This window comes from Maylandia zebra, linkage group LG3 (genome assembly GCF_041146795.1).
Source record: "Maylandia zebra isolate NMK-2024a linkage group LG3, Mzebra_GT3a, whole genome shotgun sequence".
NCBI lineage: Eukaryota > Metazoa > Chordata > Actinopteri > Cichliformes > Cichlidae > Maylandia > Maylandia zebra.
The window spans coordinates 37,936,844-37,956,438 of record NC_135169.1 but is presented as its reverse complement, the minus strand read 5'-3'; the positions used below and the strand labels follow the sequence as shown (position 1 = coordinate 37,956,438).

Below are 19,595 nucleotides of genomic sequence, written 5' to 3'. Positions count from 1 at the left end.
TAGCTTGTGTGAAAAGCGTAAGTTATAAACTATCAGGTGTGTGCGCTGCACGTCTCTCCTGGGCCTCTCCTCCAGCCTCGCCGTGCTCGTCGTCAGCAGTGTTGATCACATGGAGACAGAATAAGATAATATGAAGCTTTTTCACTAAGTGAAGTCAACTTGACAAAGATATGTAGCAGAATCTTAAAGTTTTCCATTGCAGGCAGCAAAGAAACACTGACCCATAGTTCTTACTGTGCTATACAGCTGGTATCAGGTCATCCATGAAAGCTTTGATCTATGTTGAATGACTGCTGCCTTTGTCTCTGTGCATGCAATTTAATTCCAAAAAGATGCCTGCTCTTTGCGTAAGTGTTCAGTTTTTTCATGGCATACTTGTCTCTCATTGGAAATATATTTAACACACACACAAAAAAAAACTATCTACAGATTAAGAAATTAAAAAAATATCTGTGGGCTGCCCTGAGGTAACAATCCAGGAAAAGCAGGCAGTCAATTCAAATCCACTTTTGGATGATTTTCTTTTAATGGGATGATTTATTTGAAATCATCTGCATCCCCTTACCAGACTCTGAGGCATCCACAACCTCTTTAGATGCTGGTGATGAGCGTGAGGCCGTGGCGGTTCAATGACACCGGTCAGGGTTCTACTTAGCACCCAACACTACAGTAAGAGATCCATCTCCTGTTTTGGTCTCTGCGCTCCTGCGTGTTTGCTCCTCCTCTACTTTCTGTGTGGTTTGCAGTGTTTGACTGGGCTCTTCGTCTTTTCCGTCTTCATGACCTGGTCTTGACTGCTTAGTGAGTCAAGACCAGAAAGTTGCTCAACGTGTTCTAGCTCTAAATCTGCAATCTGTACTGTGATAGCCAAGCTACTTAAATACAACTAACCCAGCAGTTATGAGGCCAGAGCTACAGATGCTAATGATAAACAATTTGTCCTGAATTTCACAATTCCAGTTTATGGCTGAATAAGAGGACGGAGGGCTGTTTAATTACATCACTGTTACTGTTCCTCTGTGCCTCTAATCACGAGTCCAAATGAGTTTTCATATTTCAATAAATGTGAACATTTTTACTATAATTAATACTAATGCTGCACCCACTGAGGAGCTCCCAGGAAACTGATTTTTTTAAAGTCAGAAGAGGTTTAAATAATTGGCTAAAAAGCCGGCTGTGAAACTTGACAATCCTTCAGCAATAATGGAAAGAGCATTTTAATAACCACATGTTTTAATATCGCTCAGGTTCCTAAAATGGCTTTATGTAACCTTGCTAATTGTTTTTCTTTGCTGAACTAGATGAAGTCTGGTTTTAACATTTAGTCCCAGACAGCGACTCGACCCACGTATGCACTGCATCTTTATTTAACCCCTAAACGTCTGGTGTATCCTATGAGTTTTTGAGACTCGCATATCATCAGTGCGATGCTGCACAGTACATTTTTAAGCAGTAATAATATAATAATAATTAATAATATAATTTTTTAGATTGTCAGAGCATTCAATAAGCACTCAATTATCATGGTTTGGGGCTTTAAAGGGTTAAATCTATGCACGTGCATATGCATATTTTATTTTGTTTATATCCGTTTTTGCCTTTTGGCATACTGCAAATGAGTAGCCAGCAGACTTCCTGTTACGTTTTATAGGGACAGGGTGGGTCTGCTTTACTGATCTCCAGGGTAGCGGTGTGAAACAGACATAAACAGTCATTGTGTCAGTCAGGGCTGGGGCCAAAAGACCACAACAACAGCATCAGCAACAGTGTCGAGCTGGGATGGGTACGTAACCTCCTCCACTCCCCGGCCATGTCGCAGCAGTTAAATATAGGGCAGCGGGTCGATCAGATGATCTCTGCAGATGCAGAGCAGCAGGAGCATTTTCATCATTTCATTTCTTCCAAGAAACATAACAGAGTGGGGTGAATGGTGGGAGGGGGACAAGTGATTTAAACAGGTCATTAAAATCCACACATTGCTATACACGTTACGACTGAGCAGTTTATGTCCATCTCACAGCTGAAGCATCGGTTGTGTTTAAATGCTCTTTCATCTCTGAGGAAGTTTCTATTTACTGATCGCAGTTACTCAAAAACTCCAGAGAACTTTCTTCCTCGCTGTACTGAACCTTTGAACAGGCTGAGCAAACGATTGTGGATCCACATCAATATTCAGTGACGAAGCCGCTGAGCAGGGAGACGTGCGAGCCCCCGTGTCAGCTGTACGTAACCTCAAGATGTCCATTTCAACCACAGTATGGACTTTATGAGAGGCACTCGCCTTTTTAAGGAGCCACAGTGTGTCTTTTGTCCTGGCTTCCTCCCCTCACCCCCAACCGGTCACCGTAGATGGCTGCCCCACCCTGAGCCTGGTTCTGCTAGAAGTTTCACAAATGTTTCAGATCATCAAACAAATACACGATCTGTGACTTGACCTTAAAAATTCAGTTCATGCTGGAAAACCCTCCAACGTGGCTGAATTACAACACGGTGCTGTAGAAGACTCTCTCCCACAATCGATATGTGATCCATTGTTGATCTGCCCACAGCTGTTGTCACTAACAGCGCACTCGCTTACATCACTGTCCTGAGACATTCTCGCAAAAAAAAAAATCACGGTTTTAGTAACGCAGTAACGCAGCGTTCCTACGGGAAAGTAACGGTAATATAATTACCGTTTTTGTAATAGTAATCCCTTACTTTACTCGTTACTTGAAAAAAGTAATCAGATTACAGTAACGCATTGCCACACACTGATTGTATAAACAATGTTTTTATTGTATCAGCGGTCTGGTTGTTGTCTGTCACATACACAAAACAAACCCCAGGGAGGCACTTCTCACTGCTCGGCTGCAGTCCCTCGGAGGGCCTTACCGTCTTTGACATTTGAGCCACAGGGTGATGGAAGCTGTGTTAGAAAGACGCAGCAGTGAGCGCCCATCCAGACGGGACAACACGCAGCTCAGCCCTCGACTCCTGCCAACAAATAATTCATACCGCTAACATTTACTTTGTTCAAACGCTGTCCGGCCTTTCTCCCCCGCCCTGTCTGTGAACCCCAAAGCACACGTCTGAGCTGAATGAAATGTCTAAGTGAAGCACGCAGTTAAAGACTGAAAGTTTACAGGAGCTTTTAGAGTTTTTATGCTGTGGGCGAGGAGAAGATCCACCACAGAGCTGATAATCTTTAAATAGAAATACAAAGACGTAGCTTGAAATCAGCTTTATAGTGAGTAAGTATACCTGAACTCGACAAAAGTCCAACAGTTAAATAAAAAGGAGACAGGATGCTTTGAAATTAAATTTCACAAGACAACATAACCCAGAGGTTTAGAGAGCTCCAGCAGTGAAGCCCCACCAGGAAGAAATGCATGTTGGCAGCCTTACAAAGACGAAAGAGGACTGTGAAATTTCAAGGCTTCAATTCCCAGAAATGATGTAACGTTGCCTCAATAAAACTCGCTGCTTGGACCTGAATCTTATCTTTGAGGCTACAGGGCTGGAAACTAGAGTTCAAACAACGATGTGCAGAGCTCTGCACAAATTAAAAATCCAAACAAAGTCAATGAAAAGTCGTGAAGAACGAGTCGATCAAAAGGCTTCATTCTTTATCTTCTTCAGCGGTCTCGTCGAGGGTCGGAGGTCATGTGCTCCGTGGGCGAAGGCGCAGCTTTCAGCCTGCAGGGGGCAGCCCTGAGGGTGGTGAGCGTGAAACCAGCAGAGGCGAGTTTTCAGGGCACCCGGGGTGACGGGCTTCCTTTTAACATCCGCCCTGAAGGGCATCTTCTCCCGCCAGTCTCTTATGTAGACACGCCCTCCTTCAACTAAAGAGTGACAAGAGGGAGACACAAAATCTATCAGACTCAAACGCTCCTCCCAAAAGATACAAATAAATATTTTCTTAAAAGACAGAAATTAGGAGAAGAACACAACATAGATGCCTGGCTGTCAGGGCACCGGGTAGAAAAAGTCATGTCTGCGCTGACCCCCACAGGTTATAAGCTTCTCACCTTTCGAGAGTCGTGCACATTTTTATCTATTATCAGAAAGAAATGTCAACTTTGTTTCTATCTCAAGTCTGACTTTGCTTGCACTCCAAGCAATTTCTGTAGGGGAGGGGATCCAATTTTCTCAAACTGATCCCTCGAGACCAACCAAATTCCAAATGACGATGGTAAAAGCGCTCATTTCCCCTCTTTTTCAATCAACAAAAGCCCAGTGTGATGCCATGACGCCAAGCAAATTAACTCTTTGCATTGGACGATTCAAGAGTTTTGGCAAGCACAAGTACGCTTAAATATGCTTTGATGTCAGTGTTGTGGTTACGGGGGGGGGAAGAAAAGGAAGGCATACTTCTCACCCTGCTGTCTGACACTTTTAACCAGGAACAGCAGCAAAACACACTGCTTTACGGTCAACGACAGTACGACTTCCAGGACTGCATTTTAAAAAGTGTTTGTCCAGTTATGTTGAAAGAATTGTGGCCTGGATTGTTGTTTCCAAATTGTGGTTCTGAGCGTGAGACGTTTTCGTGAGTGAATAAAATTTGGAAAAAAAAAGATGTTGCTGCCATGTTTATCTTTAGAAATAGTAGCTTTTAAAAGTCTTAAAAGCATACACTGTAGTTAAAAGATGTCAACATATGGGTAAAATTTTGCAACCTGGAACGAGGCCATCGCCACCTTATGGTTTTAAAGAAGTGCCCATACCAGGAGGTGGGACTAATGCTAGCTAGCAAGCTAGTATGAAAACAAACAAAATGTTCGTAATGGAAAAACTGGACAGCTGACTCCTCTGAGGGCTTTTTGTACTGACGAACACCGAACAAGCAAGGTGCAAGCAATAAAGCATGAACTGTATTCTAATTAAGACGTTCTTTTAAGGATCTATTAAAGAAGACTTGAAACCAAAATTACCAGTTTACTCAAGTCATAAATCAAACGAGAAGTAGGGTAACTTTGAAATATCCCCAGAAAGTAGGGTTAAGGCCTCCATCTTTTATATACAGTCTATGATTTAAATTGTTGGAAAATAAAAATTCAAACAAAATCTTTTTTTAAAAAGAAGCTAACGGTTTTTTATTTAACACCCTTTCTGTTACTCATATAACCTCCAGTATCTTTCTCACTGTCACTGGTTTCATTTAAGCACTATATTGTACTTAATGAACAGTCTAGTTCTCAACAATACAACTTTCAAATGAACCATCTACGAGAACGTAGAGAAGCGTGCAGAAAAGCTACCTCTAAATACTTGATGATTGTTCCTCAGAAGCGTCTGAAGACCTCCGCACTCTTTCTTCAGGAGCCGCAGGGTTTCCTGCCCCAACAGCCCCGCAACCTCGCTCACAGAAAGGCTGCCTGAAGGGCAGGGAAGAGGGACAAACAATGAAAGATGGGAGTTATACATGTGCAGGAAGAGGTCTATTGATTTTATAATCATCAATGCATTAACACAGTGCTTCAGCATGCACAGAGATCGTTTTTATCCAGCATTTCAGACAAAGAACCACTCGGCTTGAGTTGATGTTACCGGCTGTTCTATGACAAGAAAATGCGAGCAAAGCTATATATACACATAGTATATAAAGATTGGTTTACAGTAGAGAGTAGCTTGTCAGAGTGTTTGTCAGAGCTGTAAAGTATGCTCAGTTAAAGCCGTTCCAACAAGCTGTCGGGGCAGCTGGAACGCGTTTTGCCAGAGTAGCCATTTGAGAGCCTGAATCATTTTTGTCAACTCTCCACTGGGGCAGAGATTTTAGAAAGGAAAAGGAGAATATGTACAGTTTTAACCTCTAGGATTAGCATAGTATAGATGACAAACCCCTTTGTAGTCACACATACTTTCGCACTATGGTTATAAAGATCTTTTGGCATTTCTGGCCTTGCCCTTTTTACACCACAAGGGAATTCAATCTGAGCTGACCTTTGGTTTATACAAATGACAAACTTCCTCCTTTCTCTGACGTATTGGAGGGAGAGACACACCGCATGATTTCATAACTATATTTGACTTAAATCTGCATCTTCAGTGATATCTTCATCGTACTTCTGTGGTCACTCGCTGCAATCCCTGCTGGTTTAGAGATGATATGAATACTGAATATGAATGAAAAGCACCGTCTGACCCTCTGATCCAAAACTCAGTTTTCTGAAAACTGTTCAGTTTCAAACTCTTCTGCTTGTCAGGTCTCTGAACCTTGTCTTTCTGCTGTTGAAATTCATCGAAAAACATATTGTCCACCCAAATACATCCTAATTTTAGTTGGCCAAATTGCTGCGTTAATCCCTAAAATATGCGACACACTCCCACATTCACAGACACTAGCGCAGCCAAACCCAGTCGTATGCTGCAGAGTGTGAAACTGGGCAGACTCTCATCCCACAGCTCTGACGCCAGGGAGCTCCAGGCCTTGATATAATATCAATACACCGTTTAGAGCTGCCCTTTACTGCCTACAATGTTAATGGGGATTAATGGGATAGGGACAGTATTGACAGAGTAGATTCAGCTTGGACTAAGACCAGGTGCAGATGAGAATTAATGACTTGGCTTAAAGTACAGTTGGACTTGCTTGTTTGAAACGATGCCTGTTGTGTAGGATTGCTTTTGTTGTGCTGAAGAAAAAAAGAAAAAAAAAAAAAAGAGAAAAGAGCTCAGCTGTGATTTCCATCTTTGCAAAAACTGCAACTCTCACAAGGCGTGTAAAGATGACAGGACATATTTCTGAGGGATTACATACTTTTAGGGTAATATTTGTCTTGATGAGCAGAGGAGGGGTAGTGGACATGGAGCTGCCCAGGCAGGAGGAATAGAGGGAGGCCACAGAGAAGATTCATGAATGTAGAGAAGGAGGACATGCAGAGGGTTGGGGTGACAGAAGAGGTTGGAGGCTGGTGATTTGTTGTGGTGACCCCTAAATGGAGAAGCCAAAAGAAGAAGAAGAAGAAATCTATATACTTCTGGAGGAATCATAGGGTTTGGAGACAATGGAAATGCTATGATTCTGCAAACCATTTAACTTGAGCATAAAATGGTCACTCAGACAAACAACAACAGAAGTCTCGCTTTTTTCCATCACATTTGAGATCTCTTAATCGGTCTCTCTGTACACGGCTGCCCCACGTCTCTCTTTGCAACCTCACCGCTAGCTCACAGAGCAATAAACACAGCAGAGAGAGAGGAAAGGAGACAGGCTACTGCTGTGCCAGGAGAGCAAGATGTCCCTGCAATGCAAAGGAATAAGTACGCGAGCTTTTTGCTAAACCTTTAAAAAAAAAATCTATTTACAAGGTGATGAAAAGTTGGTAAATGATCTGGCAAAGGTGCAAAGCTAGTAACAATCAGGTGAACTGAAACATGAACTTGCTATAATATGATGCCACCGTGTTGCCTGGCAACCTAAAAAAAAAAAAAAAGGGACTACTGGCATTTATATAGTAATGCAGGACACTGACATGTACTAGAACCAATAATTACATTATTATTGCTAATAAACGTAAATATGCATGCTTGCTGAATCCTCTTATAGCACCCAATAAATAATATTTACACTCATCCTCATATATCTATGGCTCGAGCATGTGGCTTACACATTTCCCTGCCAAGCGAAAGATCCCCTGGTTCAGTCTGGGAGGAGACACAAATCCCTTTGGGGTTGTGTCAGGAAGTGCATCCAGCACATCCAGATCAAACGTGCGGAGCTACCTGCTGTGGTGACCCTTTGCGAATAAGGGAGCATCTGAAAGCAACTTTAAAACCGGCCTTTATATGAATGACATTTTGGAGACAAAAGCAAAAGTATACAAAAAACAAAAACAACCCAAAAAACTCCGTTTGGATTTTTTCAAACCAACAATCTGAAAAATATTTGGTTTAAACTGAAGGAAAGCAGAAAATGTTCCAGCATGTGAAAGAGTGAAGTGAAGCGTTCACTCATCAAAAACACACCGCGCCCTTCCACGCAGGCTGCTTCTACTCAGTACAATAGCGTGTTTACTGTCCCTCTGACATTTTACTGAGTTGACATTTAGTGTCGCTCGATGTACAGCTACACACAGATTTTCATTCTCGGCGTGATTACATAACTCTGTGACTCAGCACTACAGCCCGCATGAATTAGTAACTTGCTTCATATTTACAGTGTCTCAGAAGAGCTGTGAGATATTTTTAAGTTTAATGTACAGGAAGCACAATATATGCAACTGATATAAGCAGCAGAGACACTAAGATGTTTTAACTTGCTCAGTGCAAACCTTTTAAATAGAAGAACTTGTCCCAAATAAAAAAGGAAAGAGTCTGATTGATGTTAAATAGGAATTTTCATTTCAAAGAATTACTATAAATCACTGAGTATCAGTCTTATGATACAAACCCAACAATAGCTGGCCAAACAGGAAAAATACTGACTCTTATGCATAGTGAAAACCTGCTTATTTCTGACAGTTTCAGAGCTTAATGAGTATTATTTGTTTGTATTTACAGTAAAAGAGATAAAAAGAAAAGATAAAAGAACATCGTCTGACGTCGCACCAGAGCCATAAAGCCACAGAAACAAAATGATCATAAAATATCCGCTTAAGTGCCAAAAAGGGAAACATCACCATACTGAAAATGATTAGACTTTTTGAAGATGCATTAAAGAGCAGACAGAAACTAAACTCCAAAGCACTTTAAATGACTCCGAGACCCATCTGGATTTATTTAACATGCGCTGGCTCCCTCTGAATTTGGCCTTTGTTCGTACACAGCAGATAACTGGTAGGAATCCCTCAATACAAATGCGTGCTCATGCATAAATCATAGATGGTGGTGCATTATTCATGCAGTCATCTCCATACAGAGTTACACTCTCCCTTTATTCACTCTCCCTAAAATTTTCTACCTTTAATTCCACCGACACCCCGACAAGAAACGTTCTGTTTTAATAATAGCAGGCTTCGTGCCCTTATCTCGTTCATAACGTGTGACTGTGTGTGAGTGTGTGTGTCAGCGAGGCTGCAGAGGTGTTGACAAAGGTGATTGCGTGGGTGCTGTGAAAGTAAATGTGTGTGCGTGTCTGTGGGTGTTTGATACGGGCTGCGTGGTACGCAGCTGGCGGAGGGTGTGGCAGAGTTCAAAGAGGCGTCGCTCTGTGTCATCAGGTCTCACCGGCTGATGCTGAGGGGCAGGATTGTAATCAGCGAGGTGGGGGGGTCAGACGGGATGATGGACGAAGAATGAAATTCAAAGTTCAGGCAGTAGGTGCTGCGGATGTAATGGTGTAGCTGGTGAGTTTTAAAAAGTGCTGACGCCATATGTAACGGTGTCGTTTCAGAGGCATTGGGTTACATCTGCACCGCACCATACGAGGTAAAAAGCACTCACTATGTAACTGATCAAAGGCATAGACTGTGTACAAAAGATGGAAGTAGCCTCGGGGGTTGAAAAGTGACCACAGTAGGGAAATGCCCCAAACCTGCATTCTTTGTAATGGACAGCAGAGGCACCAAAGCACAACAACAGTTGCCTCAATGTGCTTTATATTATAAGGTAAAGACTCTACAATAATAAAGACAAAACCTTAATCAGATGACCCCCTGTGAGCAAGCACTTTGGTGACAGTGGGAAGGAAAAACTCCCTTTTTACAGGAAGAAACCCCCAGCAGAACCAGGCTCAGGGAGGGGCGGCCATCTGTTGGGGGTGAGGGGAGGGAGACGGGGGAAAAGGCACACTGTGGAAATCCAGAGTGGTGCATAAAAACAAAGGGTGAACGAACAAGAAATACTCAACAAGCCCCTGGCAACCCAGCAGCGTAACTAAGGGAGCACTCAGGGTTACCTGATCTAGCCTTAACTATAATCGTTATCAAAAAAGGAAAGTTGAGAGCGTGTCTGTCTCCCACATTCAAATGCTTGCACGCTTCAATAAATCACTGGACCCGTTTCTCATTTTCCCAGCAAAATATAAAGAAACGAGGTGTGGCTGAAGACTTTAGCAGAGTGCTGTACACCAATGTGGTGAATACATTAGAGGCAACGAGATGTCCACTAATAGCCAACCATTAGCTTCGAAGCAAAGGGAGAGTAGTGAATCTGTATCCTGTATATGTGGACAAGGCTTAAATAGTGTGGTTCACAACAGCTGCTTATCCACAGACATTAACATCCACCTACCAGCCCTTATACAGCTTTCTTACATCATATACACTTTCAAGCTCATCTAATGTTCTTCTCACCTCTCCAGCAGAAAACACATTATAAAGTCATTTTGCCTTTAATTACAGGTTGATACACTTAATCACAGTGAGAGAAGTTAATAAAAAAATAGGGTGATAGATGTTTTTGATATGCTAAGACTGGGTCATTTACATAGCGCCAAATCACAACAGCGGTTGCCTTGAGATGCTTTTTTTTGGTAAAGACAATAATTAATAATAACTGTGTTATAATATAAAAACGTGACAATGTCTTTAAAAGCTGTTTTTGGTGCGAATAATTGGTCAATTTAGCCGACTGCTAGGTGGTAGTTAGGCAACATGATGACATCATAATATCTCATCTAGACAAGAACCTTCAGGGGCCTAAGATGCATCTGAGCGCCAGGTCTTGATGCTCAGACCGGGCACTCAGATGCATCACACAGAGAGTCTTTCTGTCCTACAGGCAAATAGGAACACCTCACAGATACTGATCCTATTCTGGATTTGATCTCAACCTGTGACTCAGTTCAGCAGCGACTCATGTCAATCGTTTTACCTCCTTGGTTCCAGTCACGGCAGGATCCTTCTCCATCGCCCGCGGTCATTCCCAGAAGAGCATTAGCAACCCGCAGAACAACACCGTCAACAAAGTCCCGCGGGAGAGCAGCACAATTTCGCACCGCTTCGACGCGATCTCGCGGCTGGAACCCGGCTCCCCAGGAGCTCCCGGGGGTGCCGTTACAGCTTCCGTCCCCATTGCAACAGTCCTCGTCATTACTGACGTCTGACCTCTGAACTGTGACCCCGGGAGCAGTGCAGCGGCTGTGGATGTAATGAGCCCTTTGTTGCTCTACCTCAGGTTCATCAGATAACTGATAGTTTCTTGACTTTCCTAAAAGACACACCTGTGGGAAAAAAAAGAAAAAAAAAAGAGAGCAGAGTGTGAGGGCGACTCCCTGTTTGGTTGTCTTTTCTTGTTATTAAGTTCAAAGAAATCATACTTTTTCTTTCCATTTGAAAATGTTCCCATGAAATAATTTTGTGGGAGAGCTTTTGCTGATATGAGCAAACTGAGTGTTACTGATGAGCAAACAGCAAAGCCCAGAAAATAATAGCTTGTTCTTTTTATGGCCACGAGTATATTGTAGCTATTAATGGCTACCCGCTAACAGATTTATTGTTCCCTCTGGGATTATAAAGACATCCTTGATTTATTGTACGTCTACACTAAACGAAGCCCAGGTGGAGAAAAGGCTGGGACGCACAGCTGTATGATTTACTTCAGCCATCCACTGATCATAGCGCTGAGAAGTGTTTCCACATAATCCCAGGATTGCAAAAACATGTAATGAAGTTACTGACTTCAAGCTAATCGCATGACAGCAGCTGGTCAAGACAACCTGATGAAGGTCCAAGCTGTTTCGAGCTGACAGGAAGGTAACAGTAACTTAAATAGCCACTCATTTCAACCGAGGTGCAGAAAGGCATCTCAGTGCACAACAGATCCAGCCTTGAAGCAGTTGGGCTACAGCAGCAGAAGACCCTACTAGCTGACAGGAAGCTGAGGCTACAGTTCACACAGACTTTCCAAACACACAGCAGACTGGAAAACCATCGCCTGATCCCGTCTCAGTTTCTGTTGTGACATTCAGACGGAGTCAGTATATGGTGTAAACATGAAAGCATGGATCCTGCCTCGGATCAACAGGAAGTCTTGGCACACTCAGTACTAACCAAATGTTAAACACCCCAATCTGCATGTGTTTTGTTGTTGACCATGTCCATACATTCATGACCACAGTGTAACACTCCATGTCACAAAGCTCAACGTGACAGCGAGTTCCCTGTACTCTAAAGTCCTCCACAGTCACCAGATCTCAACCCAACAGAGCAGCTTTGTGATGCGGTGAAACGGCAGATTCTCATCACGGATGTGCAGCAACTGTGATGCTGTCTTGGCAACGTAGCCCTTTTGTGCTATTCTGAAAGAAGAGTTATAACTTTCAGATCTGTGCAGGGGAGAGATGCAGTTGAGGTGCATTATGGGAAACGTCATAACTAAGGTGTGTTTTAATTTTCACAAACTTTTTTACAACCATTTCAAACCTGCACCTATTACAGAACCCCACCAAACGGATTTCTCTCTTTATTTCTTTCCCTCGCTGTCTTGTATTAATTATTTGATAGCTGACAGCAGAGCTGCGCGGTAGACGGGTGGAGAGAGAAGAAGAATTCACGAATTGCTGAACTAATACAATGTGATTTGTTCTGGAGCACAGACTGAAAGAAGAAGGAAAAAAAAAACAGAGGCCGGGGTCAAACAAATGTTTACAACAAGTCAGATGGATTTGCTGTGAAGCCGCCTCCACTCTGTTTCTGTCAGCCTACCCGTTTAGTAGAAGGTATTCTCAAACAGTCTTCGTCAGTGTTGAAGCCACAGACTTGGCTGACCTCAGCGATGAAGTCGATGTATTCCTTGTACTGAGACTTCTTACACTGGCGTCTCTGGTATTTTCCACAGAAGTCGAAGAAACAGCAGGGGAGGACAAAGTAGCGGCAGGAATAAGACGACCTATAATTTGAAAAAGAAGGGACAAAATAAATCTACACAGTGCCGATCATTACTCTTTAATGCAGTCAGACTACAGAGGACTTGTTTTACTTAAGCATTTTTCCACCTTTACTCAAACTGTTCAGACAGGAAGCGACACACACAAGAAATCATCATCTGCAGTCTCAAACAAGGAGAAATCTGACTCCTCACGCTGAGGCTCAACATCGCCATCAGGTGGCCGTTTCAGTAAACACACACACACACACACACTCTTCACACATCACCCCCTGCCCATAATGTTATTCCAAAACTGGAGAGATCAGCTGGCACTTGAGCTGCTGAGTGTGATTGTGTCTCCTGATGACTCGCCTGGCTGCTATAACGGGGATCCACGGTGTGAGCTCGTCCGAATGGTTCCCAATCAGCCAGTCTGTACCCGGGAATAAGAAGCTCTCGCTGGGAGTAATTGCCTTTTCCTGAAATAGCACAGACCCAAAGAGTACAAGAGGTCCTTAGAGCAGGAGGGATGCACACCGGTCTAATTTAATATCATTTAATAGAAATAAGTATTTTTATCTGCTTAGACTTTTATTTGAGATGCATTTAAAGTTTTGGTTTGGGTTTTTTTCTTAGTGGGCTCAAATATTTTTTATAATTGCAATTAGAAAACAACTACAAGATCCCAACAACTTTTTTTAGAGAGTTTATATAAATCCTTTCATATTTAACAGATGGCCCTGACACCAACATCACAAATGATGAGAGTTAAGAGCCTGTGAAGTCCAGAGAGCTTCCGAATAAAGGTTGAGGACTGAGTACAGCTGCCCCGGGGGCGCAGAGAGATTGTTCTACCACATCCGCTCCGCTAAAATCGGTCAATAATAGATGACCTGAAATGGAAGCAGTCAGCAGCTTGTTGTTAAATGAGCGACTGAGGACAGGAGGCAGACGGGAGAAAGCGGCGTTTTCAGGGCAGGTTTCTCTGGAAATGTGTGTGTCCACATGTGTATGCAAGCTTCTGTGGTAGTATTTTCTTTGTGCAGCTTATTACAATCATAAAAGCAAGAATCTCTTAAGTAAACTACAAGAAATGTACAGTGCTGTGAAAAACTATTAGTCCACAGAATATTGGAAAATATTCTGTGGACTGATGAGACAAAATTTGAACTTTTTGGAACGTTTGAGTCCCGTTACATCTGGCATAAATCGAACAAAGCAATTCATAAAAAGAACGTCACACATGGGACGACCGTCAAGTTATGCCCTAAATCTCAAGATCTGAAACACACCAGCAGGTCCGCCTCTAAGTAGCTCAGATAACGGCACTGTTGCCTCACCGTCGCACACGTCCAGGTTTGTAACCCACCATGTTGTCAGGCCTTTCTGTGTGGAGTCTGCATGCTCTCTCTGTGTGACCTAGTCAAAGTGTGGACCTGAATCCAATTGAGATGCTTTGGCGTGACTTTAAACAAGCAGTTCATGCTGGAAACACCTTAAATGTGGCTAAATTAAAACTATTCTGCAAAGATGAGTGGGGCAAAAATTCCTCCACGCTGATGTGAGACTCACTGCCAGTTATCACAATCACTTGATTGCAGTTTTTGCTGCCAAGGGTGGCAAAACCGCATTCATAGGTTTAGGAGGGCAATTACTTTTCCACACAGGGCCGTGTATGCTTGGATAGATTTTCGTTGCCCTGAATAAATTAAATCCTCATTTCAAAACTGCACTTTTTATTTATTCAGGTTGTCTTTTTCTAATTTCTAAACACATAAGAAAGAGGAAAAATACTTTTTCACAGCACTGCAGGTGTAAAATTCTCCCTGATCATTACTTTTACATCTTTATGAATGCTTCATTGTACTTTTTAATTACAATAAATTGAAGCACAAAGTGAGGACACGGAGTCGAACGTTTCATGCTCGGCTCGCTCACCTCCAGCAGAGTCTGGGGGCCGTACATGTCCCAGATCTTCCTCCTGCGAACATCGATGCCCCTTCCAGGGTGCTGTAACACAAGATGCCTGATGGTCAGAGAGGCTAATCAACCTCAAACACATTCACACACTCAGCCAAGTCAGATCAAAAACATTAAAATTTAGAATGTACCCCTTAACGACAATGGCCGGCCGATATGTTTCTACTACCAGATCTGGACCTGCCCCGGCGTTTTCCCCTGTCTATAAAAGTCCACTGTTTACCTCAGCTGCTGAGTGAGAGATGTCCATCTTTATTTACGCTTTACTTTGTCAAAGGAGATCGATACGGGTTGAGCTGCTGTTTTTACCGCTGTTAGCTCCTGTTAGCCAACAAAGTTGGAATCAAACACTTACTGAATAAACTCGCATCCAATGTGAGATGCAATCAAACTGTTTATCAGAGGGAAAGTGTGACCTTTAAACTCTACGTTATACTAACTGCTGTTGTTGCCAGCTCATTGTCAGTTGCCTGGAGATACGAGGGTCGCATTTCTAATCTGTAGAAAATATGTAATTGGGACAATATCTGGAATAAATCAGCATAGTTATGAAAAGTTTTGTCTTCAGTTCAGGAAACAAGGTATGAGATGTTGGTTTGGAAAAATATTCAGCGATGCTTCATCTCCTGCTTTGCGTTTGTGTGGGAGCCCCGTCAAGAACCTGTCCATTATCCATTATGCTAGCAGTGTCCAAGCTTTCTTTTTTTTTTTTTCATACCGCACCTCCCCTGCAATGGCTCTGCGCCCCCCCCTAGGGGGCGGGCCCCACACTTTGGGAAGCTCTGCACTAACTAACTCCTATACATTTTTAATGGATCCATTCTAAGTTTATATGAACATATCAGTTTGTTGAAAGAGACACTAATCTATGTATATTTATGAGTACAACACTCTTTTTTTTAAATCAAATAAACTAAAAGGAAATTACTGACTGTACCTTTAAGACAGCGCTTCTGGCTTTCCTAAAGTTAGTGTGAAATGTTTTATATGTGACCACCATATACAGGGTTATCAAATATGAAGAGTGTTCTCATACTGTGGATGATTTTGAGGACTTTGTGGGCTTTGGGTGAGAATGTAACCAGGAAGTAGCTGCTGTTTGTTTGAATTTAGAAGAAAATCAGTGTTCAGTCACCAGTGTGCAGAACAAAAGCTGAGGATTCAGTCACTCATAACAAAGATCAAACACTCGGTCCAGCGTGACGATCTGGCCTAATAAACTGCTGCTTTTACATGAATTCATCAAGCACTGAACTCACCCCTTCATTGGTCAGAATGTGAACCAAGAGGCCATTTCCACAGCCGAGGTCCACAAAGGACTGCCTGGCAGTCAGACCTTTCTCTGCTCTCTCCTCGGCCCACAGCACCTGCAGCAGCACGGTGACACAGACTCATGGTTAGGGAGTGACAAATGCTGCTGATACTCGTAACCTACAAATGGATTCCTAAGGTCAAAGGTCATTTTTCACATTCAGGTTGATTGATTTAGCTTAAGTTGCATGACCCTCTGACACCTGACATAAGGTCATGTGAGTTATTAGCTGTTTTTACCTGCACACACAGTACCTGTATGGACGTATTTGTTAATTATTTCAAAGGCTAATTCAAGTATAATCGTGATAGGATCCACTCATTTGGTGAAAAGAAGATTATTGGAAGGTTTGAACTAACCAGGAGATACGTAGCAATAGCAACATCCTCATACACAAACTTTTCAGGATCTGTAACCTCAGGCCAAACCTGGAAACAGTGTGAGAAATATATATGAATATATCAACACAAGAGAATAGGACGTAAACAAAAGAATAAACAAGCCTCACATCATCCAGTCTCCTCACCTTCACCATGGCCTTGTACTTGTCCTTCAGCTGTTGGTACATGAGGCTGTACTTCTCCACTGGCAGCAGAGACAACGTGCTCCTGAACTCGCTACTCCTGCACTCGGTGGCCCAGCGCACCAGTTTAGGCAGCAGGTCAGAGGACAGCCAGGGCAGCTTGGGGTAGGCGACGCCATCAGAGAACCAGGAATCGACCGACAGCGCACACAACTCCAGGGACCTGCAGATAAAGCACAAGTCATCTACAGTGTTGTGCTCATTTTATGCTAACTATACTAACATGTATATTAACTGAGAGTTTGTGACGTCGCTGCTCCGAGTTCACTTATATCAATATCAGGAGGATTTTTAAATATGAAAAAATAATTTTAAATATTAATAAGAAAAAGGAGATAAACCCAAAACAAATAAAAAAAAAACAGAGACAATGTAACAAAGTTTGAACAATAAGAATAACAACTCTAAATTATATTCTGTGGTTTAAATTTTCTTATTGCTGTTGACACTGAATGTCAGACCCATTTTTAAACATCAGTGGTGGACTACAAAAATAATAATACTAGATGGTGAAGACCCTCAAAAAAACCCTAATAACTTGTCTTTCATTCATACACCCACTGTTAGAAGAAATCAAGACTCAGACCAGACGAGATTTTCCAGTCTTTTCTTGTCCAGTGAAATGCAGCCTCAGTTTTAACAGGAGTGGCACCTGGATTGGTTTTCTGCTGTAGTAGACGATCCACTTAAATGTTTAATATGTTGTGCACTCAGAGATGCTCTTCGGCATATTTTTTGTTATAACAAGTGTCTATTTGAGTTACTTTTGGCTTCCTATCAGCTCGAAGAGGTCTGGACATACTCTGACCTCTGACAAAAAGAAGCAGAGCTGCAGCTCATTGGATATTTTTTCTTTTTCCACTCCATTCCCAGTAAACTCTAGAAATGCCAGCAGATCAGCAGTTTCTGAAATATTCCAACCTATACGTATGGCACCAACAACAATGCCATGCTCAAAGTCACTTAAATCACCTTTCTTCCTCATTCTGATGCTCAGTTTGAACATCAGGATTGTATAATCAACCAGTAAACTATCGTCCAAAACAAGGCATTTCGTCCTGTATGTTCTAATGTGCTGTAAAGATGATGACTGCAGACTCACCATTCCTCACAGTCCTGATTGCAGAGCTGAATCTGATAAATGTTGCCTTTCCTCAGAGACGCTTTTCCCTCTGCATCCTCTTCAAATGGAATAAAGGTCACTCGCTGTCTACCAAAGTCTGCAGAGAACAAGAGAGAAGGCATTAGAAAGAAATATAACTGATACAACAGTTTGCAGAAGTGAGAAGCTCTTACCTTTCAGGATAATTTCTTTATGCAGGTTTGTCCCATAACAGTTTACTTTGGGAATAAATGTCCTGACGCTGGAGGACCATGGTTTGTCGGCTTCGTGGGCAGCTGAGGCCCCAGTGATCATGAAGAGCAGCGCATCTGTGAAGAGTTCAGGATCATGCAGCAGGAGCCGTAGGTCGTCTTGGTCCACATCTTTGCTGTCTGTCTCTTTAACTCCACAAAGACGCTTGTTTACAACATGAGGTTTCTTTATCCACACGTCTACGGCTGACCAGAAGCCATCGGGGAGACTCTTACATCCTCCCGGGAACTTTATATCGAAGAGCTTTGGCATATCTGAGCAAGCGAAGCATGTGTGTCTACAATCACTGAATCAACTTCCGGACAGGAGGGGTTTTGTTTTTTGTTTTTTGGGGGGGGTTGCACCGATATATGTTTCCAAGAACAATGAAATGAAAAACGGATCATTTACGATAAATCCTACTTTGGTCCAAAAGCCTTTTAAGAGCTTTATTTAAAAGAAAAAGCGAGAGGCAGCTAGAAAAACGCACTACTATGTCGCTGAGTGATGACGTTTACACCAGCGACAAAACTCTATCATCTACGCGGCATGCCCAATAGAGGGTGCTGTTTATCTTTGTCTGTAATGACTCTGTAGTCATTCAGGGGTTTAGGGGGATGTTTTTGTTTTGTTTTTTGTTTTACTAAATAGCGAACAAGTCAAAAAGAAATCACTAAAACTATGAGAAGATTATTTGTAACCTTCACTAAAGCTGTTTTTGTACTGTGATGAGCTCTGAAACCTGACTGAAACTCTTCAAATAAACCGAATAATAAACATCGGCAGATGATCAGTATGCTGTTTTACAAGGTTGGAGATTGGCCTAAGAAAGCTAGGTCAACTGATGGCTTTTTAAGCAACGATTTAACTTCTACCAGCTTGGATGTCTGTGGTATAAAGTAAAAGTAACGAACACAGTGTTGGAGTGTTGCACAGTATAGCAGATTAATGTGATTTTTAGCAGATGATGCTTAGATTCATTCACCGAATTCCTCCTTCGTACCAACTTTATAATATCTATTATAAGTTAGTATGAACATTGTAGTGTCAGTGTAGAGGATGGATGCAGTAGCACAGATCAACTGATCACAGCTTGTGCATTGTGATGGCAGCAGCCACACAGGGGTAAATTAGTCCATTTTTCACTTTATTATTTTGCTTTGCAGTATTCTTCATTAATATAATTCATTAATCATTTGGTTAAACCTAACACTGGTATTATGAGGCGCGCACATAGTAGCATTGTATGGTTTTTCTAAAATGTTTTGTTATATTAATTATGTTTCTCTTTCTTTGAGTTACCTGGGTTTGGGCGGTGGCTGTTTCCTGTCTGGGCAAAAGGCGTGGCTGAGGACTCTGGGGACAAAATGCCTGCTCAGCAGGACCAACCAGGGGCTTACCAGGAGCAGGGGTGTTTTAGGTTTAGTTGGGTTATTCTGTGCTTAGTTAATATGTGTGTGTTTTTGTTTTCCCCCCTATTGTGTTCAAATGGTTTGGCCAAATCATTATAAAAGCTACCCTCATGTGTCTTTTTAATTAGGTCAGTTTGTGAGTTAAGTTGTGTCTCACTTTGTTGTTTAAGTTTTTGGAAATTACTTTTTGTAGAGTTATATTTAGTTGACCTGTTTTATGGG

The 19,595-nt window shown here is 42.3% G+C and overlaps 1 protein-coding gene across 2 annotated transcripts; it reads right to left on the bottom strand.

Moving 5' to 3' along the window:
- Positions 1–2,757: 2,757 nt before the first annotated feature.
- On the bottom strand, positions 2,758–18,490 carry trmt44 (tRNA methyltransferase 44 homolog). Of its 2 annotated transcripts, XM_004571194.5 has the most exons (12): positions 17,904–18,490; positions 17,710–17,827; positions 16,551–16,770; positions 16,384–16,452; positions 15,972–16,079; positions 14,671–14,742; positions 13,105–13,211; positions 12,570–12,753; positions 10,738–11,086; positions 6,743–6,916; positions 5,244–5,360; positions 2,758–3,824 (listed from the first exon to the last, which is right to left on the bottom strand). In XM_004571194.5, exons 1-12 carry the CDS (start codon positions 18,232–18,234, stop codon positions 3,592–3,594), a joined length of 2,082 nt encoding a protein of 693 aa, XP_004571251.1. In that variant the 5' UTR covers positions 18,235–18,490; the 3' UTR covers positions 2,758–3,591. The 2 variants fall into 2 exon arrangements, with proteins under 2 accessions (XP_004571251.1, XP_004571252.1); XM_004571195.5 differs by lacking the exon at positions 6,743–6,916.
- Positions 18,491–19,595: the final 1,105 nt, after the last annotated feature.

Coding starts and splice junctions, on each gene's coding strand:
- trmt44 (XM_004571194.5), bottom strand. CDS start 18,234: ATGCCAAAGCTCTTCGATATAAAGTTCCCGGGAGGATGTAAGAGTCTC. Junction 11,087..12,569: donor GAATACCTTCTACTAAACGG/GTAGGCTGACAG, acceptor TTTTTCCCACAG/GTGTGTCTTTTAGGAAAGTC. Junction 3,825..5,243: donor CAATCATCAAGTATTTAGAG/GTAGCTTTTCTG, acceptor GTCACTCTTTAG/TTGAAGGAGGGCGTGTCTAC.